This window comes from Simochromis diagramma, unplaced genomic scaffold (assembly GCF_900408965.1).
Source record: "Simochromis diagramma unplaced genomic scaffold, fSimDia1.1 OVJJ01000026.1, whole genome shotgun sequence".
Taxonomy (NCBI): Eukaryota; Metazoa; Chordata; class Actinopteri; order Cichliformes; family Cichlidae; genus Simochromis; species Simochromis diagramma.
Genome location: NW_024386985.1, coordinates 9339763 through 9362631, shown reverse-complemented (window position 1 = coordinate 9362631; position 22869 = coordinate 9339763). Strand labels below are relative to the sequence as shown.

At 40.0% G+C, this 22869-nt stretch overlaps 1 protein-coding gene across 3 annotated transcripts; it reads right to left on the bottom strand.

The window, feature by feature from the left end:
- Positions 1–2420: 2420 nt before the first annotated feature.
- Positions 2421–21468, bottom strand: kdr (kinase insert domain receptor (a type III receptor tyrosine kinase)). 3 transcript variants are annotated; one of them, XM_040040575.1, is made up of 30 exons: positions 21127–21468; positions 20159–20252; positions 17127–17329; positions 16831–16952; positions 16517–16682; positions 16132–16271; positions 15090–15273; positions 13628–13745; positions 13356–13519; positions 13097–13271; positions 11969–12089; positions 11730–11841; positions 11227–11571; positions 10976–11122; positions 10758–10889; positions 9077–9183; positions 8531–8666; positions 7092–7196; positions 6887–7000; positions 6607–6695; positions 6211–6373; positions 6038–6129; positions 5806–5928; positions 5146–5257; positions 4959–5058; positions 4765–4870; positions 4248–4390; positions 4062–4146; positions 3306–3391; positions 2421–3198 (listed from the first exon to the last, which is right to left on the bottom strand). In XM_040040575.1, the coding sequence occupies exons 1-30, from the start codon at positions 21191–21193 to the stop codon at positions 2982–2984; spliced, it is 4068 nt and encodes a 1355-aa protein (XP_039896509.1). In that variant the 5' UTR covers positions 21194–21468; the 3' UTR covers positions 2421–2981. The 3 variants fall into 3 exon arrangements, with proteins under 3 accessions (XP_039896509.1, XP_039896510.1, XP_039896508.1); XM_040040576.1 differs by having other exon boundaries at positions 16517–16685; positions 20159–20249; XM_040040574.1 differs by having other exon boundaries at positions 16517–16685; positions 21127–21467.
- Between the last annotated feature and the right edge of the window lie 1401 nt (positions 21469–22869).

Below are 22869 nucleotides of genomic sequence, written 5' to 3'. Positions count from 1 at the left end.
CACCACAATCATCAAACAAAAGAAGGACAGCAGAGAAACATCACACATGTACCAAACAATTCAAAGGAGGGAAGAGAGCCACACCCAGCCACAGGTGAGTCTCCTTATCAAGGTGTGCACTCCTGGATTGTCCAATCAGGGCCTTCCTCCTCTAATTAGTTGGACGTCCCCAGATTGACATCAGCCTGCAGTCTGCGACTTAAGGGAACGGCAAACAAAAGGAGAGGGAAAGAAAACATGCAGCCTGCAGACACGTAACACACCTAAAATCATCATTATTAAAACAAGATGCCTGTGTGTCCACGATGTGCAACACTGCATACATGCCTAGAAACTTGTCAGTCCAATGGTAAGCACACTCTGTCATAACTAATGTGCAGACTGGACCCAAACACAGGACTCTGAGAGATCAGTTTCAGCGACTTAATTTACAACATTGAGAGGTGATTCCAACAGTAAAGGTCCAGGCTCCACTTGGCTTCAGGTCCAAGTCAGAAATCTCCTCCGCAGATACTTTACCAGAATATTCTCTCTCACAAGGGCAAAACCAGGTGTTCTATGCAGAGGAGAAAACTGGTAAGTTGCAGGCAAGGTGCAAAACCAGATCACACTTACCACATGAGGAGCCAGTTTTACTAACATAGCTTAAAACTCAGTCAACAACAGAAGGCGTTCCTCAATCAAAATAGTGGTGAGACAATCACCTGATGACAAACAGGAGAGCTTATTAGCCTCAGGTATGTAGAAACAAATGGCAGGAAACCAAAAGCTATTCTGCCCCTGCAAGAAAAGGGTGTGGTTAGATACACACACTCAAACACACTCACACAAACATACTGAGAGAGAGAAAGCAAAAAGAGGACAGATGAGAGAAGCGCAAAGAACCACTGAGGAGTGGAGGGCCATCAGACAAGCTACTTTAAATTTTTTTTATAAAGTTTTTCTTTTTTTGTTTTGATCAAATGAATATCATATTGCAAAGAACTCTTGAAACTAGTGTTTAAAATGATAAACTCCCTAGAAGAATGTTTATAGAAGTCAGAGATCATTCCTCCCACATCTTTCTGTTGGCCATAAAAGAATGCAGGTTTATAGCACTTCCACATTGGCTACACCTTTCAGACTCTGTCTATGTTTCAGAATACCATCTTTAGCCATTTCACATCTGCACTCTTCCTGTAACTTTATTACATCAGAAGCATAATTCAAGCATTAATGCTGGGGAAGGATGTCTGTCTGCATGTGTTTTCTTTTATGTCTGGGTACATTTGGTGAGCTGGCAGTCTGGTTTGTTGGGGGTGTAACACGAGGTGATGTTCACAAGCAGTCTGTTTGTGGATGCCAAGGTATTTCCTGCCCGTGCAGAGCTCTGTCTTTGGCCTGCTTATCCATTCCTGAGGAAACTGCTCCAAATTCCTGCAGTGGACAGCTGTCATTTATTTGTTGCAGATATAAATCTTGTTCAGTCTTTTAAATGTTCCAGCAACGTTCTTTTTCATATAATTAATTGGTGGTGTATCTAATCTACTGTATTTTTTTTGAGGGGGGGGTGTAGCTATATCATTTCCACAACAGAGGGCGCTGTTGCTCACTTATAGTTAATAGAATGAGGTTAATGCAACTTGTGCTTAATTCCTATACAGTCAATACTTTTCTTTAATATGAATAAGGTTTGCTTTATTGGTGCCTTTGATCAGATCTCAGTTAGAATATGCATTACACAAATTAGGTTTAAAAATTCTAATTTGTCGTTTTCAGTAAATCTGCATTGGACTATCCTCTGGCCTCCTCTGGCAGCACTTGGGAGGACATTCTAAATTTAACTACAATATAACCGCGTTAAAGTTTGGAAACAACTCCATGGAGACAGTGTCGTTTCCTCCAGTCTATGCTATAATTAGCTGGGCTTGTTGTCCTTGATTGTAGACAAAATATGTTTTGTTGTCATGCATCCCATTCATTCATCACCCACTCAGCTTTTTAAACCCCACCTCAGTAACTGCAGCAACAAGGCTTAAAAACATTAGCTATTTAAAAATACATATAACAACCCAGGAAGATGATAACATTCAGAATAAAGTGTGGAATACAACCGTTGCCATTAGCCTGCAAACCTGCTTTAATAATATGCACTTTAAATGTGTTTGTGGCCACAGTGACCTTGGTTGTTATTATGGGCACCGAGACCTGAATACACCAAAGAAAATAACCAAGGCAGAAGGGCATTGTTCCGATAGGACACCCACACACATGAACAATAAATGACCAAGGCTGGGAAAACATTGTTTGCTTTGACGCAGAAAGGAAATGACATGTATGACACAAAGAAACGGACAAACACACTCACGAATTATCATACTGGGATGAACAATAAGTGATAAGTGATTTAAAGAAAACAAATAACAACACATGAGAAGAGCTTTCATCTATGATTATTTTTATTTTATGAAACTACTTACATTTAATGCCATTTTACTAATGTCTTTTCAATAAAATAATGCAAGTAATATGAATAAAGAAACTGTACAAATAATACTCTAAAAATATCGATATCAGAGAACTGCCTCCTTATCAGCCATTCAATGTGCCACCAATAAAAAAGGATAAAAGAGTGAAAGAAAATATTTGCTGGTTCAATTATCTAAAAATTCCAGATGCCATTTCCTGTAGTAAAGGAAGTGGGTGGATTGTGCCTCAGGAAGTAGGCATTCCTTCACATTTGGGCACCTTAGACATTTTTTTTTTTACTCGCTGAGTAAACACGATAGCATTTCTCCGGCTGTCCAAAGAGAGCTGCACTTACAAACTTATCATACAACCTTCATTTTTCTCTGCTGAATAATTACATTATCGCTTGTGAAAATATCTCAGCTCCACAGTGAACACGTGAAGTTCTATTACTTGTATCGTTCCTTGTGTGAAATACCCGCAGAGAGTAAATGAATACTGTACAGTGAAAAGACTGCGGGGAAAAAATGGGGTCAGACTGGTGGCGTGCTGTAGCGGATCTCCATGTTGAATTTGTCCGGCGTCTTGGGAAGAGGAGGCTTCTTCAGCATTTTGTGCTTCATGATGATTTCCTCGTTGGCATATATTGGGGTGTCTGCGTCGTCAGAGTGGTACCCTGACTGATATCCACTCGTCTGATTGGATGACTCCGAACCCAGAGACTCTTTACTCTTGCACCGCAACAGTTGGCTAAAGAGTCAAAGCAAGACGAGGACACATTTAAAACAGATTCACAGGGTAAAAAAACAATATGAAATAAACCACTCAAAGAAAGCATGCAAAGGCTTAGTCCCCACCTTAAGTTGGGTGTGGTTGTTAGATGTTGATTCAGACCTTTCATCTCCTCTGGTGAGAAGTCCATGCCACTGTCTGTGTGACCCTCCTGCCAAGAGGACAGCACTTAAATGAACTTAAGTGGTTGCTGCATGGCGGGAAGGTATTAACTTTCAATCACATTTGTTAGTGCCCACTTTGTTTTTTTATGAAATGGGAATTGAATGATTATTTAATTATCAATTAGCTGTATTTGTAAAAAATATTAAGCAATTAAGAAAATTCGTTAATAGATATTTGAGGGGTTTTTTCTCTATTACACAAAAAGTTTTGCTTAATACAAATTAGATTTTTTTTTTTTGTTGTTCGTCTGAAAGTTATTGTCCTAGTTCAAAAGATTTTTTGCATTCTTGTATTCTCCAAAATGTCAGTCAGGGATTTTGCTAAAATGTCACATCCATTAAGTGTCCTCTCTGGCTAACAAATAATCTTTATTTCCCATATCAGTGATCCTGTTGTTTTAACTAAACTCTAAGAAAACCTTTAAACACAAGACAACACAAAAGTGTAAAGTCCAGTAAAACTGGAAATGCTTCTGAGCGTTTCAACAATTCAACATTTCAAAGGAGAGCTACAACTCAGGACACATAAAATCTTGTTCCTTCTAAAGGTGCTGATTGCTCTTTGTAGACTTTTTGAAGACTTTTTGTACTAAGTAGATAAACTGTGCTCTTGTTTTATGAATGAGGTGGTTGTTAAATGTGTAGTTTTACACTAACCATGACACTGCTGTGCGCCACAGGGACGTCTTCAAATGTCTTCACACTGAGGGGACGACTGCACCTCTCATTCTGTTGGGACAACCTGTACAAAGAGGATGTGTCAATAAAACCACAACTGAGTGCTCTAGCATTAACAAAATGAGAGAAGCAGTGGACAGAAGGAGGTAAGAGCATGACGCTGACCCAAGGGATGATGGGTTGTCATAGTTAAGCCGGGCTTCAAGAATTTCGCCACTTTGGGGCCTGCTATACGGTCTCCTGGGGTCAGGGGCTGCTTGGCATTCTTCTGCTTCACCTACTGTCAAAGGTATATAGTCCTTCCCATCCTGGAGATACAGGGTACGTTACTGGCTCAAATACACACTGAATTAAATAATTATACATAAACAATTAGAGATATAAACTTTAAAAATCTAATACATAAGCCACATTATAAATCCATTTCAAATGACAGCAAATATTTTCATATTTGCTGTCATTTGCTTTTTGATTTTGTTTCACCTAAAAAACTTGCCAAAGCTCCCATAAAAGGCATTCAGGGTACGCTGCACAGATGTAACAATAGCACAGAGAAAGAGATGAAACTAAGGAAGCTTCTTTGTAGCTGACAATATTTTAAAGTGTTGCTGAGGCACAAATGAATTTTAAATATCCTATTACTTATGAACACTGCTGCCTTTTTGTTTAGGCCTGAACTGACCTGCTGGGCACTAGCCTGTAGCAGGTTTCCCAGGTGTTCAACCAGTTCGGTAAATGTTGGCCTGTCTGTGGGACGATTCAGCCAGCAGTCCAACATGGTCTGGTATCTGTGAATATGGATAATGAGGATCGCAATAAGAGCAAATGATTCAAGTTACATTTTTGTAAATCGCTCAACCGTCACTGTCTACTTACATCTCAGTGGTGGCATATTCGGGTGGTCTCATCCTGGTACCTTCCTTAAGCCTCCTGCAGAATGATTCATCAATGCAAACACCCGGATAAGGAGAAGCCCCTGAAGAAGACATTACAGAAGTTTCATTGCAGATATAAAGTGGTCATTAAGCAGTGTTATGTGATTACTTCTAAACTTAATCCTTACCCAAGGAAAAGATCTCCCAGAGAAGGACGCCAAAGGACCAAACATCACTTTGCGTGGTGTATACGCGGTCAAATATGGTCTCAGGAGCCATCCACTTTAGAGGGAGACGTGCCTGTGGTAACAATAAAACAGCAAATTATTCCTTCTTATGCTTTATTTGTGTAAATGAGTGTGTAGTAAAGTGAATAACGTTTACTATCCTAATACAGTGGTATCTGTTAATGTGCATGGATATAGTGGATAGCAGGTGAACATGATACAAAGATATCAGACAGGTCAGAACGCCCATGCTGACCCAGGTCTACCTACAATGGGCACAAGAGCATCAGAAGCTGACTATGGAAGAATGGCAGATAGCTTTGGTGACTTTCACTGTCTTTTCAATCATATGAACACCTGGGTGCACAAGGATCATTTAACTAGGGAGGAGAAAGCAACAGGATGAGCTTTTTGAAGAAGCCAAGACAGGATCCTATTTGGCACTAACATTGACTAAAATGAACTTCAGGTAATGTGTTGGTGAATGGTGTGACAGGATAACTTGAGTCTCAGCTTCAATGGGTCAGAACTGATTTACAGCATGAGGGCGGCCCAAGCGCTATTAGATTAGTGCTTCTAATGAAGGGACACACTGGTGGAGTATCGGTTAAGAGGACTCACGTCTCCTTTGCGGACATAGTCCGGGTCTTTGTAGACATCTCTAGCGAGACCAAAGTCACAAATCTTCACCACATTGTTTTCTGAAAGAAGGATGTTTCTGGCCGCCAGATCTCTGTGAATGCACTATCGACCAAACAGAGACATTTACATTCAAAGCATGGAAGAATTAAGTAATATCTCCAATTTCAATGCAGATTTGTGCACCAAAAAATTCAGACACTTGTGATTTCACCTTGCGAGAAGACAGAAACTCCATTCCTTTGGCCACCTGGAAACTGTAGCTTATCAGGTCTTCCATGGTTAGATGGTCATCATCTGAACTCTCTGTAATAACGAGATTTCACAGGAATAAATACGAAGCCTGAGTGGCACCACAGTAATGTTATTCTAAGTTGTCTTCAGAACCTTTCTGAATGTCCATGTTGCTGCCTGAAGCCCTGTCTGAAGTGGTAGAACAGACCGCTGTTCCTGTGCAGATGTCCAGCTGGGCAATCTTCCCCAGACCCAGATCCCCTTCAGTCACATCCTCCTCTGCAGACACCCACCTCTGGCTATTTACTCGCTTCCTCTGTTCAGCACAGAACAGTTAAACTAATGAAAAAATCCCAACATTTCATGCAGGAATTGTTTGTATTGCCTGCAATATGGTTCATGTTAGATACAATCTGTGGACAGTACAGAACTGCACTACTACTTAATGATCGGTCAGTCTATTTGATTGTGTGCAACCATCTGGATTGTAAACCACATCAGTGGACTGACTGTGGTTTACTGGGTGCATGTGGGTTACACATAATTTACCTTGTAGGGGCTGTACTCTCCGCGCTTGCTCTTAAGGTAGCTGGATAGATTTCCATGTTTACAGTATTCAACAATAACCATCAGCGGTCCTGCAAGCAGAAGGAAGAGAAAGAAGTTTAATTATCAGAGGAAGAATGAACATTAACACATTAAAGGACAACAGATGGCACACTGATGTTGATTTATAAAGATTATAAGATTCAAATTCATGTGAAGAAAAGTTGCATATACAGGACATGCTTAGTCAGCTAAAGTAAATAATGCACTTGGTTTGACTGACCCCCAGGTTTCGTGCAGGCTCCCAGCAGGTTGACCACATTAAGATAATGTCCAATGTGGATGAGAATTTTCAGCTCTGACATCAAGGCGCGGTACTCACTTGCTGTGGCTCCCTCTGCACATAGAGATAACATTAGTTCTGCGTGTTTGAAGGTTTTTATTGTGTTTGCTCGCTGTGTGTAATAAAAGGAGGACAAAATACAAACCCTTAAGCATCTTGACTGCAACTGTGGTGCATGTGGTCGCTTTCTCAATGCCGAAAGCAGCTGCTTCTACCACCTGGCCAAATGCCCCTCGTCCCAGTGGGTCACCTTTAAAGTAAAATGTTTGTCATGACCAAAATCCCTAAAAAAAAATACTTTTAGTACTTATGATTTTAAAACAACTAGTTTTTAATTGAAATATTGTAACTAGTGAGGACAGTGCTAGAAATTTTAAAATGCCAAACTAAGGTGGTAAAAAAAAAGCTTCTGGCAGGTATGATGGTTGTTAGCATGCTGAACATGAAGGAGAAGCCTCTTTCAGCTGCTCCCTTATTCACAAAGGGTCACCACAGCAGATAGCTCAGATGGCCTTCGTGACACAACACTAAAGGGACTTTTCACATGTTAGGCAAATGTGTAACCCACTATGCTATAGGGCCATTTATGTTAGCTGAGCTGTTCCCTGATCTTTCTACACTTGTAGGTAAGTGTAAAGGTCTCTGAGATACTCCAAATGATACAGAATTCTACAGCAAGAGTCTACTGACAATATCACACCTTCATTAGCTCCCCATTTGCTAACATATCCATTAAAGATTCTTCTTCTCACTTTAAAGCTTTCAGCTACATGGTACCCCATATCTATCATACCTCCTTCATCCTTATACCCTTTCCCTGTGTTGCCCTACACTCAGCAGCTCTATTGACTGCTCCTCGTTTCAAACTTAACACGATGGCTACCAGAACCTTCAGATGTGATGCAGTTTTTCTTTGGAACTTATTACCACTTCACTTTCATCAGCTAGACTTATCAGCCCAGTTCAAATAGCAGCTCAGAACTCAGAAGTAGGTAGTGCTAGCATTAGCCATTTAATATCATTCTCCTATCCAAATATTGGCACAGTTTCAAAATGCCAAAATGGCAACAGACAAAAATTCATCAGGTTTTGTTTTGTTTTTTGTTTGTTTGTGGGGGTTTGGGGGGGTGTCAATGTGTCTGCTTTGACCATCTCAAGCATCTTATCAGCCATTGTGACAGGAAGTATCAAAAACAAGTGTTTCAAATCACAGCACTGATCTTGAACTTTCTGTTGTATTTGATGTATATGGTGCAAGTCTTGATTGACTGGCTTGTTAACATCAGTGTTTACCTAGAATTTTATGAGGGAATGTCATCTGTGAGTATTGTCACTGGGGCCATATCTACATTTTGGTCTATGGGCTTAAAAACAATATTTAGAATCTCATGATTGCCTATTTTTGCCTCTGGCTGGCCAGTGATCAAAACACTGAAAGTTTAAATCAAATGTGGGCTGTAACTTCATGTAATGTTTTATAAACTTTATAAACTCTTTCATAAGGTAGGCACTGGTTGGTAGCAGCGCAGATGTTTGTTTTAACAAGTCTTCTCAAAGATTGTTTGAATGATAATCATGTCTCACCAAGTTTCAGCCTGTCCCGGGGGAATTCCCATTTGCTAGCATCGTAGGTGAGCCTCTCACACTGCTCATCCATTGGCATATCCTCTGAGTCAAGGATCATGGAGAGGTAGCCGGTCTTCAGATCCACTCCATTTGGCTGAAACAGTGACGCAGTGGCAAATTTTAAAGACAAGCAGAGATGTAACATGTAAATTAATGAGCTGCCATTTCTCTCAGTTATTCCCTTTCACCGCAATCAAAGTGTACAACAGTTTTCCAGTGACTCCCGTGGCCATTCAATAAAAGGGGCCTACTCAGTGTGGTGGGCCTACGTGACTTAGGGGAGCAGAGAGACTCCCTGTTGTTCCTGGATACAAAAGAGAGCAGCTACTGAGGGCCAGAGCAGTCACTTCCAATCAGCCGTAAATGCCTTACAGAGCATGTCATTGTACTCGTCAGTTTTACCGTGTTTGTAATTTTTTTTAATGGACATCATCCATGTGCGTAACTGGAGGGGAAATCCGAGGAAGGAAAAGTACAGGAAAAAGAGGATGAGGAAGTTCTTACTCTCTTTCTCCCGCGGATGACGAAGACGATCAGTAACCAGAAAAACATAGCGATGACCACTGACCCAATAGGAACAATCAGCTCCACATTAGTCTTCTCTTCTGCACCTTAGATATACACAAAGAATACTTTTAAAATAAGAATTTAAAGGTACATGACATAAAATGTGTAATGGTATCACAGAACAGATTTTACTGCATGCATGACAAATTTGAGGCCCGTGTTTGAGGAAAAAACAGTCGCAGTGGAATGCTGGTTATAATTTCAGTGAGGTGCCTTGGCAGCATTTCCTAAAGTTCAGACAGGTTTATCATTGTTTTTGGCCTGTTCACATGTGTATGTCTGTGTTTAGGTTGGAGAAAGGAGACTGTTGGAATCTGGACTGTAAGCAAACTGATATTTTATCTAGTCATAACAAATGGTCAGGAGTCAGAATGAATAACTACTGCCAAAGACAACTTGGAAAAGGTCTATCAGAGCCATTGTAGTGTGTCGCTGCGTGCTGTAATGGGCCCTTTCATTCCACTGCTATTGAGCTTGAATTATTTGGGGGGCAGATGGGGTCAGAAAATGGGAAGGTTACACTGAAGGGTTGTTTGCAGGGATTTTTCTCATCCCTTTGTGAATATGACAGACATGATGGACAGTCAGATTTCTGATCACAAATTTTTCGTTAACACGGACCCCCACAGACACCTGTGCTAGTTTCACTTACTCTCTGGCTATATTATTTGTTGGCCATTTACATCATTACGCTATATTTGTAATAGAAGCTCTCCATTTTTACTGGTTAGGTATTCCTTTTTTTAGTTAAAAGCTGGTCAAATGTGTGAGTATTACTGTTTTGTAATATGCAAAAATCAAAAAATTTTATTAAAGTAACGTGCAATTGCTTGCCTCCCCCCACCCTCATACACAGGGCTTTTGTTGTGAGAAGGTCTGTCCCTCTACCCCCTCTTTTAACAGAGCTGGCGCCTGAGCAGAATTGTGAGCTACTGTAACTGGGTGCACATTCTGCTGGCGGGGAGACGGTCACGTAGGCTCTGCGTCTAGTCAGTTCATTTGTTTGTTTTTCACTGTGTCCCTGTGTTTGGTACAAAAAGACTGTGGACAAGAGAGCAGAGGCTGGAGCTCAGGCAGGGCTGGCCTTTCCCTTTGTCCTGCCGTCTCTTAATTGTTTTAGATTTAGATACTCCCAGGAGGATGTGCGTTAACTGGGGTAGCTTCCTGTCATGAGGAAGCAAGGCTATTTTTATTTAGATCTTTGACATATAAAAAGTAAAACTATGTGCGATGTGAATTTGTGAAACCTTGAAGCCAGATATAACCATACAGTCTTTTTAGTATTGGTGGAATTGCCAAAGGGTTTAGGCCAAAACCTTTCACACAGACAATAAGATATTCCTGATTTTAAGCTGAGAATGTATTACAAACAACACAAGACACCCGGGACAGGCCCAAGGGCCCAGAAGGTCAGAGAGACCCTGAGTCAATGACAATGACATGCAACATGCAGAGAAACTGCAAGAAATAACCACAAAGATTTAAAAAAAAACATCTGCAGATGGACAAAAAACAAGACAAAACACAACCCCAATGAGAGAAAAAAACACTTTAAAAAGCATCTGCAAGAAGCAGACATGAGTTACAATAAAAGGCATCATCTTACTTAGTGACTGACCTTCAGTACTCAAAGAGGCCTGTGCTGTGTCACACCCAAGGCTGTTACATACAGTGCAGGTGTACAGACCACTGTCCTCCTTCGTCACACGCTGAATTGTCAGACTACGGTTCTGCTGATTCAGAGTAACACCTGAAAGGCAACCAAATGTTTTGTTTTGCAGCTCTTGTAACTCATGAAGTAAATCAGTTTTCAGTGAAACGCTGCGAATGTCTCACCTGAGCTCTCCACAACAGTGTGGTTGTTTTTGGTCCAGGCAACAGTCGGGTTTGGCGTCCCAGCAGCCATACAGCGGAGAGTGACTGTCGAACTTACTCTAACCTTTTGGTCAGTGAAGTTATTAAGGATCCTTGGAGCCTCGAGGTCTAAACGTCAAAATTATAAAGATTATTTTGAAACAAATGTATGATTCACTTAACAAACCCTGACCTATTCCTTACAAAAAGAAAATGCTGTGAGTACATCTCACCTCTGAGAGAAACACTGTGTAGCAGGCAGGTTTTCTCCCCAGTGATGATGTTTACCACCTGACAGGCGTACAGGCCCTCGTCCTGATGGGACGCATTGCGAAGTGACAGCTCCAGAGTCACGTTGGTGCCAGGCTGGGGGGTCAGGACAGCATGCGACAGTGGAGTAGGCTGCAGAGTCAGTGAGCGACAAGGCTGCGCCAATGTTCCCTGCTCTGACTTGGAAACGTTGGTCACACGAAACCAGGTGAGGTTGCCGTAGATCAGCGAGTCTGCCTTACACCGCAGAATGACGTGATCCTCCTCCAAAGGCCTGTTAGAGGGAGACATAGTCACCTCGAGGCCACCTAGGGATGGAAACACATGGGTAAAGAATGAGTAAGGATATAAGAAAAAGAAGAATACTGAAAAGGCTGTTTATAATGATGACAGAAGTCACACCATCAGACACAAAACGATTACAACAAGATGCTTTTTAAGAGGAGAAAAAAAGGATGGAACTTACGTGTTACATGGAAAAAGATGACACGTGAATCCTTGCCTACTTTGTTCGCAGCCGTGCATCTGTAGAGGGCGTGAGCCTCAGCTTTCTGAATCTTTAAAGAGCTCGTGATTTTCTAGAGAAATACATTTCATCTGTTAGTTACTATTATTTAGCTAAACTCCAAATACCGTATCGTTCAGATATCGTAAAATTCTTGGAGCAAAAGGGAAAATATGGTGTAATCACAGACTTTTTGTTACCTTTTGAGCTTGATCAGTGTCAGTTCTAATTGGTTGTACGTGGTTGTGACCAGTTCTGTTGCTGACATCTCTCCAATTTGTGCACTCCTTCAGCTGTGATTCAGACCTAACAAGTCTTGACCTGATGGACAAAAGTGAACAGAAGAATCATAAAACACAAATATCCAGCTCTGATCTTTTTTTAAATTTTTATTAAATGCAAAAACACCAGCTGTGTAAACAGCTGCACAGCGGTTTCCTCTTTCACTCTGATACACCAAATTAGCACTGACAAATGGTACACAAAAAGAAGATGAAAAGAAGCTGGCAGGTCTTTCAGAATGACGGCTAAGTACTTGTTTTCCCACTTTTTTTCTATTTACCAATCCTACTAGTTTAATTTTTATTCTCATTTTTAACTGCTAATACACCCAAATACAGCGAGAAACACCATAAAATTTAGTAAACAGGGAAAGAAAGTAAGTAAGTAATAAGAAGAGGTTTAGCTTTAGCAGGAAGAACCTCTTTTTTGAAAAAGAACATGACAGGAACAACAGGAAACGTAGTGCAGGACAGAGGAAGTGCTCAGATGTGTAGAAAGATGATAAGGAATCTGCTGCTGGTGTTGTCTGGTCCCTCACACACACACACACCATCCTCCTTTCTATCAACACTGTGAAATCACAACAGGAGTCTTTCGTGAGGTTGTTGTGTAACCGGCTGAATATTGCATCGGCAGGGCTGTTATCTTAAACAGCTGATCGAGTGAGCACAAACACTAGGTCAGTACAAGTCGTCCAAAATTAGTGAGCACATTCTAAGTCTGAATAACTGACATGGTTCTAAAAATGGACATTGTGAAGAGAATGAATCACATCCGCTGATTTGCATCAGGTCACAGTGTGCTCTCATTGTCTCCCCTCTTGTTTTGGTCAACATCACGAAAGCAGCTATTCCTCTTCTATATCAACAACCTGTTGACAATGAGTGACTCAAAGTCATGTGACTACTCCATGCATACACAAAAAAAAGCCCCGAACCGAATGTATCTTTCTGCCCTGAACCTGTCTAACTGTGCCACTTGTGAAAAAGTCCCAACTTTAACATTTATGTGTGAAAATAGCCTCTTTGTTTCTCTTTTACACTCACACTGAAGAGTTGACTTGCATGAAAGCCTCTGGGCAGTCCTCTTTGGACATCCACTCCCACTGGATGTGTGTAGGTACGGGAAATCCACGAGCGGTGCAGCTCAGAGTCGTGCTGCTGCCGTACAGGTACACATCAATGTCCACTGCCATCTCCTTCTCTATGATACAAGGAGGAACTGCAAAGGAAGAAGTAGAGTCATATCCACAACAGGCAGCCGAAAATGAATGTAAAAGGAAAAGAAGAGGGAAAAAAAACACACCATTGACCAGCAGCTGGAAAGAGCGCCTCTGTTCCTCTTTTGTAATTTTATTGGTCAGGATAACTGTGTAAATGCCAGCGTCTGTTTCTTTAACTTCACGTATGACGAGGGCATCACTCTTCTGTTTTATTCTGTAGTCATTCAATGGGAGGTCATTTTTAAACCTGGGAACACAAAGTAAGAGTAAAGTTACAAAATCCATCCAGTTCTGAAACTGTAGCTTTAATGCATGGAAACTGCTATGCATAAAGCAAATATTGCTGTGAACACACCATTTAATGATGGGTTCAGGGTAAGCTGAGTACTTCACGGGGATGTATGTAGATGGTTCTCCCACATTTACCTCCCACACCTTTGTCCAGGGCTCTTCCATATCAATAAAAGGTTTTTCTGAAAATACAAAAAAATCACAAAAATAGAGAAAAGATCAATTTTTCAATGACTTTCTTACAATTATTATTTTGGCTTCAAATGAAGCAAAACCCCCAAAACTATCTGAGACCATACAAAACCATACAAAATGATTCATTGATTCTATGATTTTGCAATTGTTTCTAGGAAAATCTATCTCAAACTTCACGTGTAATTTTCTCCTGATGCTGAACAAATGTAATTTTAGGAAAGGGAAGTTAGAGATTTTCAATTTAGACAATTTCCAAATCCTTGAAAGTGGTATTAAAATTTATTAGATGGCTTAAAAGCATAACTGATTGCAATAATAGGAATAAGAACAAGAACAAGTATTATTATTACTAATAATAATATTACAATTCAACTGCATCGGTGTGATACTTAAAATTAATTGTCCTGTATCACTGTCATCAAGATAAATGCACAAATAATAAACAGCATGTTGTGAGAGATTAAATTTGTGCAAAAAAGATGAGAAAATGAAAGGAAAAGTATTTTTTTTAAAATCTGAGAAAATAACACAAACAAGTTTATAAAGATGAAAAATATTATTAATGTTAAAAAAAATATTAGCAGAAATTCAGGGGTTTCAAAGAGGGCTGAATTAGGGTTTTAATTATTAGGATCTGTTTGATGTCAGTGAGGAGAGACATCTCAGACACATCTCTCCAAGCACAAAGCCCAACCCACCTGCTGCTCAAACATTGTGTTTGCAAAGGGCAGTCAAAAGATAGAGGAGCTAAAACAACTTGTCTATAAGGAATACTTTGAACTGTAAATCAGGCAAAGCCACTCTAACAGAGACAAAAATTAAAGATGTGGCATCCGTCTTAGCTAACAATTTAGGTTCCCAATCCAAAGTACTACAGTCAACACCATCTCAGTAACATCTGTAGTTCCTCAGGAAACCAATGATGTTAAATTCCCATGAATAACTTAATGTTATGTTTTACCAAGTAGGAACAGAAAGCATCCTAACTGGAAACATCACAAACTAGTAAAGGCTGAACTTGGCTCAACCAGAAGGCTCTGCAGCAACAATATAGAAGCATCTTTGATATTGCTTAAGTGTTATGTCAGCATACAGCATACTGTAGGATATTTTTTTCTAATGCATAAAACGCCAGTAATCAAATAACATAAACTAAATAATTTGTTTCAGTTAAAACCTACTCTGAATATTTAACACAGTACAATCTTCAGCTGTCTTCGAGCTTAACAACTACATACATATTTTTTGTGAATGTTGAATTATTGCTCGACTTGGAACTTTTTGAAAGTTTTCAGCCAACATAACAGGTGTTTTGTTTTCAGAGCACCCACCATAAACTGTAAGAAATGCTGAAGCGCTTTTCTCCATCTGCCCACTCGAAGCAGAGCAGATGAATTCTCCTCCGTGAGCTACCGTCACATTCTCCACGATCAGCGTGTTTGACAGCTCCAGAGAGTTCCACAGCTTCTTCTTGTGGGGAATTGTGTGGGGCGGCCTTGAACCATTGACCGAAGTCTGACAGAGGGAAGACATAATGTATAAACACACAGTTTTTAAACTCACGTGACACTCATAATGGCTGTGATAACAGAATGTGGAAGTTTTTTTTTTTCTAGTTTTACAGAAATTAAAGATCAAGTGTTGCCTCAGTCCAGACAGCTTATTGTTCCCAGTAATGTAAGCAGTCAGAACATCAAAAACACATCTGGTCACCTTTGCACTTTGGTGGTACAAGATGAAGGCTGATGGATTCCTGAAAGCAGGAAGTAATGAATTTGTGCAAAGACAGCAGGAAGAGAGATACAGCACTTCTGGTATCTCAGTCTCTTCTCATCAGTAAGTCAAAGGGGCCAACCTAAAGGTGGACTGTTACGCTTTTCCTTATTTTCTGTCATGTTTATACTGTTACAATGGAGAATGCACATATTTTATGTTCCAAATAAGCTCCAAATAATGAGATCAGTGTATATACAAAAACAATTCTTGTGAGACAAAAGTTCAGGCTTAAGACTGCTATAAATAATCAATTTCAGACCATTTTTGTACTCTTTAGATCTTTACGATGCCTCTGAGAGCAGATATCATCTAATAATTTTGATACTGGCATCTTAGGCCCAAAATAAATTCAAGTTTTTTGTTTCTCAGGGGGATCCAAAACTATGAAAGTTGTCTGACATGTCTCTTTTTTCAGACAATGGATAAACTGAGGGGCTTCACCGGTGCTCATAATTATTTTTCTGTAGTTTGTATTTGTAAATAATCCACAGCTAGTACTTTCTTGACATGAGCAATGTAACTTTTCTTTAAGACTGTTACATAAGTTCATTACAGGTTTACAACGATAATGAGAACAGAAGAGTGTGGGGTACTGACCAGAGCCCCACCAGAGTGCGTCCAGTTGAATTCGATGCCCACGTTCAGCTCTGTGAATGCAGTGCATCTCAGTATGAGCTGCTCCCCCACAGACAGCCTTACATTGTTGGGGGTCAGGGTGAGGTCATAAATCTTGTATCCTGCGGAAAAAGGAGGGAAGATAGTAAATCGACACACTATTGTTCTCCTGAGACTACAGACTCTCTCTGCACCAACACTCTGTTGCTCAGAGTGTTGGTGCAGAGAGTCTTTCACCTTACAAAGTCAAAATTAGAATTCCCGGTAAGTTTCGGTGTTATTCAGCTCGAAAAAGTCACATATAGGTGTTTTTACAGCCATAGAACTGACAACTGATAACTTCTCTTTGTATCTTTTTCCATCTTACCAACAACAGCCACAATGTAAAGCGGGGACTTAAATGTCTCGTTTCCAATATGAGTTTGGCAGGACACAACACCAGCGTAGCTGATCAGATGAGTGGGAACAGTGAAGCCCGTCCTGGCATCCCACACAGAATCCTTCCCATCCGGATGAAACTCCTTTACTGGATACTTCTGACAAACACACAAATTTCATGATTCCAAACAGAAATGTTTAAAGAATTTCACACCACATCTGGTAAACACAACTGTTTACCAACCTACATCTTCATAAAACTGCTTTACTGACAAGAAGCAAAGACCAGAAACAGCTTCTTACGATGTTTAGTGTGACATTGAGATTCTCCACCGAGCCCCGGCATGGTATTACCACTCGCTCCCCTTCACGGATAAACACCACCTCATATTCCTTTTCAGATGGCACAAATGGCACCTTATAATCTAAAAATTAACAAACAAATCACAATAGTAGATGTATTTCAGTGTGTGAAGTTGATAAATCCCATATTTTCCTTTATATAAATGGATGCTTGAAAAACACAGTGCAATAAACGTAAAAAAATAAATAAAACAACAACAACAACAAAACAAGAATAAACTTAAATAGAGTTATACCTTGAACAAACACATAAACTGCTGCTGAGGTTTTACCATCTTCAGCTTTCAGGCCTATGTAGAAACACTGATACTGTCCAGTTTCATTGACAGTTGAATTGGTGATTGTGAGCCTTTTGCAGAACAGTCCTGATCCGCTGCAGTCACTGATAGAGTAACGAGTGCTTATAGCAGGTGTGGTCCACCTCAAATTCTGCCGACCTCTGCAGGAGAAGAAACAAGAGAATTATACTGCACATGCTACATGACCGAGTCGGTGAATTTAGCCAGTGATGGGGAGCGGTAAACAACATTTCTCTAATCTAGTAGTTTATCTGCATTTTGAGGTAGTTTGCCATTTAGCAAATTTTTTATTTACATTTTGACTCAAGTAGTCGACTACTAACACTACATTAAATTTTAAGCAAAAGAAAGTACAGTATATTAAATTATAGTATTTACTAATTACTATTATTGTTCCAGTGTTGTAATATCTGCCTATAAAAAGTTCCATTTTATTTTCTTCATGCTTTTTTACTAAGGGGAGAGATCAAGTGAGCAGACTGTAATTTTCCTAAATATAGCTGCATGGTTGTTTTTGCAACTAATGTAGCTGCCCCCTGCTGACCATCAGAGAGAATGCAAGTTTAAGGCGCATTCACATTACGTTCATATTTGAGAATCTACAACTGCGTCCGTTTTATATCCACAGTCTATGATTAAAAGTAAAGTGGAACTTAAAGGGCTATATTGAGGATTGCGGAGAAAGTTTGCTCTACAATTAAGAGTGAAACGGAGCTGTTCATGTAGGCATGAAGCTAATAAATTTTGAGTCATACTTACTTTTACTGAAACACGGGAAGGAGAGATGACGTCATAAACAACTCTGAAACTATACACTTACTTTCAGAGCTATGACAATAGCAAAAGCTGAATGTTTACACTGGAAGAACGCTAGTTACTGCATTAGCAAAATTAGTCAACTATACGGTAATAACCTATTACACTTTGTTTAGTGACGGTACTATCCTTGTGCGATCAATACTGTGTTTAGTCCACATTTTGCTATATATAGACAGTTGCTGAGGTTTCTATTGGCGAAAAGTGTAGTTATAGTTCTGGGAAGATCACACTATATAACATAGGCTATGGTCAAAGGTTTATATACACTCAAAATAGGCAAGAATGCCATGGTATTTGGGGGGTTTTAATGAACTCTTGAAACTGTATACCTTTAATGACTTTAAAAACAAGATTGGGTACAAAAGTTTGAATTTACTTGGGATTTTTATAATCCACACAGGGTCTAAGTTATACATAGAGGCTCATATATATTCATACATTTCCACTAATATTTGGGGAAATGTCCCTTAGCAAGTTGCACCTGGACCAAATGTTTTTGGTGTCCATCAACAAGCTTCTGGCATAATTCTGGGTTAATATTTGACCACTCTTCCTGGCAGAATTGGTAAATTTTATTTAACCTGGTTGGTTTCCTTGCACAGATCTGGCTTTTAAGAATAGTTCATAAATCTTTAATAGGGCTGAGGTCGGGGCTTTGGGAGGGCCATTCTAGAAGATTAATGTTAGCCTACTTTACCCGTTCCAAGAATCATTGTCCACTATTAGTGATGCTGAACAATTTAGAGATAATGTTTCATCAATATTCCATCCACTTTGTACAATGTAAGAGTACCACTGGCAGCAAAACACCCTCAGAGCATGATGCTACCACCAACTTGCTTGACAGATGGTACAGCGCCCTTAGATTTGAAAGTCTCATATTTACTGTTCCAACAATACTTCTTGTCATTGTGGCCAAATTACTCAATCTTTCGCTTGTCTGACCATAAAAGTTTTCTCCAAAAGCCTTCTTGCTTGTTCATGTGGGCAGCTGCAAATTTCAGTCAAGCTTGAAGGTATTGATTTAAGAGCAGGGGCTTCTTTCTTGATCAGCACCCGACCACCAGGCTGATGTACAGCTCACTTCATTGGAGACAATGACACTGTTGTTCCAGCAGTTCCCATTTTATGGCAGGTTTGAGCCTTAGTGGTTTCCCTGGGTTGTTCTTGAAAATCCTAACCAATTTCCTCTCAAAGTGGTGACACATCCTAATAACTTGTGTTTATATACAGTTTTAGGAACTGATGATCTTGGAAACTGCAGATTTTTAGAAATGACTCCAAGATACCTTCCAAACTTGTGTAAATCTACACTTCTCCATCTTAAATCCTAAGTTCCTTGGGCTTTCCCATTGGTCTGAGTATTGGTCAGTCCAATGAGTGTTGTCAAATAAATCTCTTTTATGCGAGCCTAGCGAAACTACCAGTTGTAGTCAATCATGATTACAAGTTAATAGGCCTTGGACATGTAAAGTTAAAAGACATTGTAGAACCTTCAGCACCTCTTATTAAAGGATTTAACTCAATGTATATATTTTAGCATCCATGTTCTTACTTTTGACTGTGGATTAAAGAAAAGACTAAATAAAGTGGAAAAATTGTGCACCTTATCCTTGTTTTGTTTTAATCATTAAAAACGAATGCTGTGTAATCATTAATAGCCAAAACGTAGCATGACCTTCATCTCCAGGATGAATGTAAACTCCTGGCCACATCTGTATATGTCTAATCCTTACTTTACCTTAACTGTAATAATAAGCCTAAAACCAGGTCTTCGTTTTCAAGTCTGCCAGTGAACAGCTGCCAAAAACTACCAACACCAAAAACATCTAACTTTTACAAAATGTTATCAAATGGCCATGTTTTTACTTGAAAGTTATTCATTTATTGACTTGGTCTTCCTGTAAAAAACAATTACGCCAGTCAGATGTTCATGTTGTTTATATAAGGAGTTCTTGAGAACACATACTGCGCAGGCACCTTTTGAACAGAGACAATGACACGCACACGTTTGTTGCATGTGATGGGGGCATGAATAAGTTCTAGGGTAGTTTTGCTGTTTGTCAAATCTTTTGGTGTGAAGTAGAAAGTTTGTAAAACCAGTTTCCCCAACACTAGCGTCTGTAAGGTGTATTCATAGCCTTACATACCTGCATGTTAGTTCAAGGTTGTCAGATTTGTTCATCCTATGGATGCCATAGATATTTAGTGTCGGTGGATCAGATATAAACCGCAGTTCCGCTGCTGGAGAGATTAACAGTACAAATCGGTCACAGCAATGACTTACTTTTAACACAATCAGGGTGATGACATAAGTCTCTACAAACAATGATTAAATGAAGGTTTCAGAGATCATGGCCCTGCTGTTTTAAACAAATGCACATAAGATTAAGATTAAATCAAACGGCACAAGGTAAAAACTGAAAGTAGAGCACAGGAAAAAAAACAGTCTCCATTATAAGATGTGCTTTGTATCTGAGTCTCTGGCTACATAGGGCCCTTTTTCCATTGCTGCAGCAAATGGCGGAGCTGTGTGAAAACAGGAAGCAGGAGAAGATGGGCCGGGTCAGGCTCAATAGTCTAGCACAGTGTGCCTTAGGTGGGGTTCCTGTTTCTGAGGATACAGCCTGCCCACCACCTCCCTGTGAGGCCCTAAAGGACATAATACATTGTATGGAAAAAAAAAAACTAAGTGTTGAGCTGAGCTGATGAAGTGGGCCTTAATGATCTCAGAAGAAAAAAAAAAGTTTAAACTGTTGAACAACGTAGCACATTAGCAGAAACTGGGTACTTTTGTCATTTACATTTTACAACATAAGAACAAGTAATCAGGCCACAGTTCAAACGTTTTTGCTTAAATGTTTCCTCAAACTGGACTGCAGTTCTAAAGTGATATCAGCAAAGACAAAAGCTATAGAACAACTGAGGACAAAGTGTTTGAAATGTCTTAGAAAAGTGGCAAAAGGTTTTATAGAACTGGAGGGTGACTTTGAGTTGACAGATTTAACACAAAAAAAAAAAAGATCAGACAGAGATCATAATCTAATATATTTCATGTTTCTCAGGTTGATTCGTTATTAAGGTAGACGATTAAATGGGGATAATATTATTATCTTACCAGCAAAACAAGTGATTTCCAGAATAATGCCCAGTAGTGGAATGACGGACAGTGTCTGCGCCATCATCCGACAAAAGACAAGGAAAAAGTCCTCATCAAAGTCCAATTAATAACGTTACTGTAGAAATAATGATAATCCTACTGCCTCATTGCCAATCCATTAAAAAAAAAAAAAAGCTGTTTCATATTCCACCCCAGAGAAAGTTTGAAAGTCATAAAAACAGCCTGCGGTGGATGGTGATCAGCAGTGGCTAAAGTGTGACTGTGCGTGTCCCCATGGAGCTGTTGCGGTTGAGGATGGAGAGACGCGCCTCGGCTGAGCAGCCTGCCTGCAGGGGAGGAGTCTCTCTCTCTGACTCTCTGTAAAATTACCAAGGCGAATGCAGCCTGCAATAAACTTCTGGGCTTGTTGCCCAGTTGATGGGAGGACTTACTGAACTTTGAGAGAAACTTGGGAGACTTAAGAACTAGTGACAGCCAGGATGCATAACCCCCTGCTGAGGAGTCGTAAAACTGTTTACACCATAACTTTGACTCCTAGAGTGATAATCATAAAAATTATACATTTATTAAAAGGAAAATCCCATTACCAAAAGCATTAAGAAAACGTGTGTTCATAAGTTAGGGTTAAGGGCCTGTTTTCCCTCCTGCATAAAAGTAGAAAGAAGCCCAAGAGTTGCTTATTCTCTCCTCCATGTGACCTAAAGCAACATTAGCATTCAGGTCTCACCAATATGAAACCAACACCAAGATCCATTTTTGCCTTGATTGCCATCTGCTGAAGGAAATGTGCTTTTGGATCCTTTTCGCAAGAGTTTTAAATAAATGCCAAGTGCTGTCAAAATAGAAACCGATGAGGAAAAAAAAAAACAGTAACAGGCCATAGGTCACAGAACCAAAGTCATGAGGCCTAATAATAACTAAATCCTTGTTTCCTTGTAGATTCACTATTGCTACAACCAACTTTAAAAAAAAACAGGTGACTATGGTTGAATGAGAATAACTTTATTTTTTTTACGCTTCTTCTAGAACACACAGTTACAACGCCACATGAAAGTTCATGTTGATCATACTTTATTCATCCCGAGGGAAATTGGGTTAAGGCTGCCAGCCGTGCCAGCGCCGTAAAGAGGCGTACACCTCCCAGCGAAGAGACCCTACGCACTTCCATACAATCACAGTGCTCCACACGTGTATCCTGCTGGAGTTGCTTTGCGTGATTCTCAATCAAAAACACAAACTGGCTACTTATGCTTAACAGCCACTTTGTTAAGGAAAACTTTTAAATTGTTCCTTAGCAAATCTTCAATCAGCCAAACACGTGACAGAAACTTACTGCATGTAGTTTTGGTCTATAACCGGAAAGTCGATTCTTTTCATCTGGGCACAGCGTTTTCAGTGGGAGGACTGTAAACACAAGAAATAGTGGAAAGCACAATGAGTTTAATTAATAAATGCGCTGAAATTGCTATATTACCGATTGTAATCGGAAGGTTGCCGGTTCGAGCCCCGGCTTGGACAGTCTCGGTCGTTGTGTCCTTGGGCAAGACACTTCACCCGTTGCCTACTGTTGGTGGTCAGAGGGCCCGGTGGCGCCAGTGTCCGGCAGCCTCGCCTGTATCAGTGCGCCCCGGGGTGGCTGTGGCTACAATGTAGCTGCCATCACCAGTGTGTGAATGTGTGTGTGAATGGGTGGATGACTGGATATGTAAAGCGCTTTGGGGTCCTTAGGGACTAGTAAAG

What these genes read in the sequence shown, in the direction of transcription:
- kdr (XM_040040574.1), bottom strand. Translation starts at nt 21,193, where the DNA reads ATGATGGCGCAGACACTGTCCGTCATTCCACTACTGGGCATTATTCTG. An exon ending in TTACATTGTGGCTGTTGTTG is followed by an intron (nt 16,272 to 16,516) that starts GTAAGATGGAAA and finishes CTTTTTCCGCAG; the next exon opens with GATACAAGATTTATGACCTC. An exon ending in AGCCTGCACGAAACCTGGGG is followed by an intron (nt 6,696 to 6,886) that starts GTCAGTCAAACC and finishes TTCTGCTTGCAG; the next exon opens with GACCGCTGATGGTTATTGTT.